Here is a 6,000-nt window from a genome sequence, read left to right on the forward strand (position 1 = left end):
AGGCAAGCCTTGGTGTTGCACTGAAGCTCCACCTTATCGATAAGCGGCCCCGCGGTTGCCTGCTCCACCCCAGCTTCTGGAAGTTAACCTTCAATCAACATTCATCATTCATCTACCTCAATAATTACTCTGTCTGACATCCCTCAAGCTTCCGACCCGACTAAGCCTTTTTGCGTCCCAATTTTAACAGATAATATTGTTTGATCGCTTGACCACACCTCCTTCACCATGTCGGACGACGAGGATTTCATGCAGGAGTCGGATGAGGAGCAGTACGCAAGCTCAGCCGCGCATACGCAGTGCATCACTAATTACGCCCAGGTACGACTTCGAGTACGAAGAAGACGATGACGAAGAGACCGCCGATGTCGATATCGAAAACAAATACTACAACGCCAAGCAACTCAAGCTGTCAGACCCCGAAGATGCGATCGCAGAATTCCTGGGCATTCCGCCACTCGAAGAAGAGAAAGGAGAATGGGGCTTCAAAGGTGTGAAGCAGGCCATAAAGCTCGAGTTCAAGTTGGGCCAATATGACAAGGTAGAACTTTTCGCTGGCCAAATTAAGGACATTGCTGACAAGAGTAGGCTGCTGAACATTACGCTGAACTCCTCACCTACGTCAAGTCGGCCGTTACGCGCAACTACTCCGAGAAGTCCATCAACAACATGCTCGACTACATCGAAAAGGGAGCGGATGGCCCAGAGGCAGTGAAGTGTATGGAGCAATTCTACTCCCTCACGCTGCAGAGCTTCCAGAGCACCAACAACGAGCGCCTGTGGCTCAAGACCAACATCAAGCTGGCAAAGTTACTTCTCGACCGAAAGGAGTACGGCGCTGTGTCAAAGAAGCTCCGAGAGCTCCACAAGACCTGTCAGCAAGAAGATGGAACCGACGACCCTAGCAAGGGCACATATTCACTCGAGATTTACGCACTTGAGATCCAAATGTTTGCAGAGACCAAGAACAATAAGCAACTCAAGGCCCTGTATCAAAGAGCTCTCAAAGTCAAATCCGCGGTACCACATCCCAGAATCATGGGCATCATCAGAGAGTGTGGTGGAAAGATGCACATGAGCGAAGAGAACTGGAAGGAAGCTCAGAGCGACTTTTTCGAATCGTTCCGTAACTACGACGAAGCAGGTTCTCTCCAGCGAATCCAGGTTCTCAAGTATCTGCTATTGACGACCATGTTGATGAAGTCCGACATCAACCCTTTCGATTCGCAGGAGACCAAGCCCTACAAGACAGATCCACGAATCTCCGCCATGACAGATCTTGTCGACGCTTACCAGCGAGATGATGTACACGCGTACGAGAAGGTCCTGCAGCGTAACCAGGACATCCTAGATGATCCATTCATTGCCGAGAACATCGATGAAGTCACGCGAAACATGCGAACTAAGGGTGTTGTAAAGCTCATCGCTCCTTACACACGCATGAAGCTATCTTGGATCGCCAAGCAGCTCAAGATCTCCGAGCCCGAAGTACAAGATATTCTGGGCTTCTTGATCATTGACGGCAAGATCAACGGTCGAGTCAACCAACAAGAGGGTCTCCTGCAGATCACCTCTGACGCAGACACCGAGCGCATTGCAGCTCTCCAGGGACTCACGTCGTCTATTTCGGAGCTGTTTGGTGCTATTTTCAGAGACGGAGATGGATTCCGTAACAGTGAGCATTCCGCAGCGGACGAGCAAATAATGGACGTGTCAGGCATTCCATTGGGGAAGGGAAGCCATAGGGCGGCTGCCCAACATCGCGGGAAGAAGGGGAAGTTGGCTGCGGCGCCATGGGCCTGAGAGAGCGGCCAGGGAATGAATTCTACTGTATGATCGTTAACATAGCCCCGGGGATATCCGCAGACCAGGAAAACCTCTTTGTTGTTGTTTCCTGTTTCAACCCCCAGGTCTTTTTGCTGGATCGAGAAAGTAAGATGCTATTGCAGTTTTCCTGCGGGTGCATCCGCGTTTGGAGATGCTTCGACGGGATCTCGCATAGTACGAGGCCACTGGCAACAGTGATTCCTCGTCGCACCAGACGGGTAGCGGCATCGACTACGGACCAGTTGTTTCAGAGAGAGATGACGAGAAAGATGTGCCGAAGGGACGAGGGCCGAAGTGACGCCGTATTCGGTCTTGATCCCCATGTCTCGTGTAGCAAAAGCGAGTGACGAGTAATGTTATTCAATATAAACAACGACCTCATAGTCAGATGCCCATAGCCTGATGTCTCAGTAGTAATCGACAACCTGATGCTCGGCAGTTGTGCAGGCATCCTTTGCCTCACCTGATTTTTAGTCTTGACATATGTAAGCCTGCTGCGCTGATCTAATTCCAAGGCTACCTAGTCTATGATGCAGTAGAGGCAAAATAAAAGAAAAAACAAGACCAAGCTAAGATCGCTGACCATCATTAGACAAGCGATGCAACGTCGAGTGGTTACACAAGACGGGACTTGGGGAGCTGCGAGGGGCAAAGCGGCTTATCATTTCACAGATTGCGGCTGATCTGTCTTGGCTCACATGGATTTCACTGTTTGCTTCTCACAAGAAAATTTCTAAAAAGAGACTTCCCGTTAGATGCCGTTGGGGGGGGAGTGTAACACACATGGAAGTGAAGTGTGAAGTGAGGCCGCAAGGTATGGTCATGATGCTGAATCGTCACGGATAGCTGCATAACGGAACGTGTCCAACCTTCCGAATTCAACGGTAGACATCTCTAGATTGGGGAGATACAATACGAGATATTTTTCTCTGATCAAAAACTCGTACAGCAAGATATGGGAAGCACAGAGCAAGGGAGCGGCGCCGTGATGGTACATCGGGCCGTTGCTGGTTGACCTTGCGAGGTGTGCAGAGAGGCATTTACAAGTTGAAAGTGTCTGTATGGTGGAAGTGTTTCTGTTTGCTTAGTTGTTTGCCGCTGAATCACAGGTGAATTGCGAGTGCTGGAGGCGGGAGGGAGGCGCGGATACTGCGTGAGGACCGTGGACCCGGTGTTGAAAAACACGGGAAGGATTTTGAGAATTGCTTTTTTTATTCTGAGTCTTGATTTGATGGATCGTGATATGTGACTTGGCCTTTTGATTCGGTATGTGATGTGGATTTAGAGTGCGGTTTGAGTCGAGACTGTCAGATCGTGGCTTATTTGATCGCGCTGAGCTAGCGTCACGACACTTTCGTTAGCACGCATCGGAAGCGACATCCGATATTTTATTTTCATATGATACCGAGATATATACCTCCTCAGTATGTAAAATCATCTACCTCTGTCAGTGTCTTCAGCTCAATTGCCGTGTTCACATCGAGAAGGTCAAGCAAAGATCCCAGCACATGCTGCATAATCATCGTCCATTGTTTGGCCCGACGATGCCTCTGGGGGTTACATGAACCAATTGATAGCTTCGATTCCTGAGGGACCGTGCGCACCACCATCACCGCTAGACCTTTGAGATTTGAGATTTTGATTGCAGTACTCGGCTTTTTTTGACTTTCCTTTGCTCGACTAGAGCAGATTTGTATCTACTATACTAGACAAAGGGACCTGGCAGTAGTTCGCTCTTGGGCTTATCCACAAGCAGATCACTCACTCACTCACTCGCTGTAGTGGTCATTGATATGGGGGCCTGCTCTGGTTAGTCGACAGTCACCCCCCCAGCCACCCTCATCAAAATAACAGGGGTCCAGGCACACACTTTCGCAGCTCTCTCATCGCCACTTTGACAAAGACAGTGACATTCTCTAACACGTCGAGAAAAACTCTGTAGCAAGTTCCATGCATGAGATATTACTTCACTCATTCGACAAACACCTCAAAATTTGACCTTGCCGTCGTAAACAACGTAAACACACTCTTCCGCGGAGAGTTTCTGCTTTCCCTGACGTTAAGCTTCCCGTTCCCGTCCGCGTACGGCCCGTCTTCCGCGACCAATCTACGTAAGCGATGTGCGCTGTTCTATCCGCTGGCATTTGAGATATACAGCAATACTACAAACACATGGTTGTTTGACAGCTCAAAAGAAAAAGAAAGCATCGCATCGTATCATATTTTCTTTTTACCCCGTTCCCGGGGAGAAGCGGGATCGTGTTCCAGGGCTTGGCTTTTCCTTAGCTGGCTTTTTGTATTGGCTTGCTTGCTTGCTCCCCACAAGATTGGATCGGGGGATGTGTGAAAAAACGGTCGTTAACATGAAGATCGTAAAAGTTAAAATATCGCAGGGACAAATGTGATTAGATGCTGGGTGAGAGTGTTCCCATAAATGAAGAGGCACAGACAGGTACGCCAAGTGATGCGGCACATTGTCATCGTCTGGGCGTTCATCTTCGTACCTGGCCGTATTATCATACACCTCAGACATAATTCTATAACGCCTTTCATAAGGATTCTTATAATATCTGCTTCTCACATTGGCTGCTCTACGATTACTCTCGCTCACAACACGCCCGGTTGAAACTAATCAAATCACCCGACCACGAATCGATCTTGATTCTCTACCTCCACTACGCTTCCATGCTATCTCACCCATCGTTTTTACACCACAAGCGCTCTAGCCGTCATGGTCAAGAGACTAATGGGAAATTTCACTCGCATGCCGTGCCGCACAACGGCGCATCATTTCATTCATTTGCATCTTTCAGCTTTCGATCATAAACTTGCTTGTGAAGAGTTGACAGGGCCATCGTCAGCGGGAGATCGTCATGGAGTTGTTGAAAAGCACCAATCCCTGCCACCAGTGGAGTCTTGGAGTTACTGTAACCTACTAATCTTTTATAACACCCAGGCCCAGGTTCAGGTGCAGCGTGTTGATGTATCATGCTGCCACGAGGTCTCGTCTAGCAAGTGATTGAGAACTTTTGATACCGCTTGTTCTGGATAATAAGAAGCTGACGTACCATGGATGGATTAGCCTTTTTCAGGTGAAAGGATCATATGTACATACACTCACAAACTTGAGCTTACCTGCCTAGTAGGTTGACATTCAACATTTTAGCCCCCTCTTGTATCACATTGATCGTGCTTACAACAAGAGTCTTGGCTCAAGTCAAGTATTAGCTTAGCTTTCGTTGTCCAACCCTCCCACAAGAGCACAGGAAACTAGCCTCGCCTCTGTGTCACCCACACTAGAACTTGGCACCCTCGCTGCACTCCATTCCCGTCACTACACTCTGCTAGCCGCCCTCACTTGTCAACAACCTCTGATAGCCTGATTGATACTTTTTTACGTCGTGCATTATCCAGGTTCAGGTTGCATCGAAGCCAGATAGACTCCCGGGGATTTAATTCTTAGCGCTCTCTTTTCTTTTTGTTTCCCCCTCAAACGATTTCAATCTCCCTGTTAATTATCAAACCGTTGCTCTTCTCATCTCAACCGTGCCGTGCCGCAAACCTAGACCCCGCTGTGCAAAAAACAGCCCCTCTCGTCAGAAAAGACTCAAACCTGGCTCTCCCGAGGTCCAAGTGTCAAGCTAGGGGTACAGTTCCCGTCAGAACGTGCACCCGTCGCTCTCACTCATGCTCATGCTCACGCTAGGCTAATCGAACCCGCTCGCGCGTGGATTATCCCTAAATCCCTAGCCCTGGCCTGGCCTGGCCTGGCCCTGAACCCCTGTCTCAATCCCTGCAGTGACCCCCCAGGCTGCTTTTGCTTTCGAACCGTGCTGTAACCTACGGCTACCGAGGAAGGGAAGGAAAAACGTACGTCGGTGTCCGTCTTCTGATCCACAGGGCGTTTGACAGCGCGAGATGGTACCCGGGGCACCCTGAATGGAACAGACCACTTCGCATCCCAAGTTCATTTTTATGTATCAGTATCCGACGGGTGGCTTGTCCGCCTGCTAAAGTACGGATACTGTACTGTACCTTGCTCTAGGTATTCCCTGTCCTGGTCCTGGTCTGGACTGGCAGATGCTCTCTCTCTCTCTCTCTCTCTCTCCATTAGCTTTTGGGCCTACCTAAAAACGCCATCCTTCTCTCCCGTTCCATCCCCCCCCCATCCCG

General features: G+C 49.4%; 1 protein-coding gene across 1 annotated transcript; it reads left to right on the forward strand.

Moving 5' to 3' along the window:
* The first annotated feature begins 83 nt into the window (after window positions 1-83).
* On the forward strand, window positions 84-2,436 carry FOXG_01298 (COP9 signalosome complex subunit 2). Its single transcript, XM_018378110.1, has 4 exons — window positions 84-272; window positions 322-541; window positions 589-2,312; window positions 2,420-2,436. The coding sequence occupies exons 1-3, from the start codon at window positions 229-231 to the stop codon at window positions 1,801-1,803; spliced, it is 1,479 nt and encodes a 492-aa protein (XP_018233958.1). The 5' UTR covers window positions 84-228; the 3' UTR covers window positions 1,804-2,312; window positions 2,420-2,436.
* Window positions 2,437-6,000: the final 3,564 nt, after the last annotated feature.

The sequence above is a fragment of the Fusarium oxysporum genome, chromosome 1, assembly GCF_000149955.1.
Source record: "Fusarium oxysporum f. sp. lycopersici 4287 chromosome 1, whole genome shotgun sequence".
NCBI lineage: Eukaryota > Fungi > Ascomycota > Sordariomycetes > Hypocreales > Nectriaceae > Fusarium > Fusarium oxysporum.

Coding starts and splice junctions, on each gene's coding strand:
- FOXG_01298 (XM_018378110.1), top strand. CDS start 229: ATGTCGGACGACGAGGATTTCATGCAGGAGTCGGATGAGGAGCA. Junction 273..321: donor CAGGAGTCGGATGAGGAGCA/GTACGCAAGCTC, acceptor AATTACGCCCAG/GTACGACTTCGAGTACGAAG. Junction 542..588: donor AGTTGGGCCAATATGACAAG/GTAGAACTTTTC, acceptor TGACAAGAGTAG/GCTGCTGAACATTACGCTGA.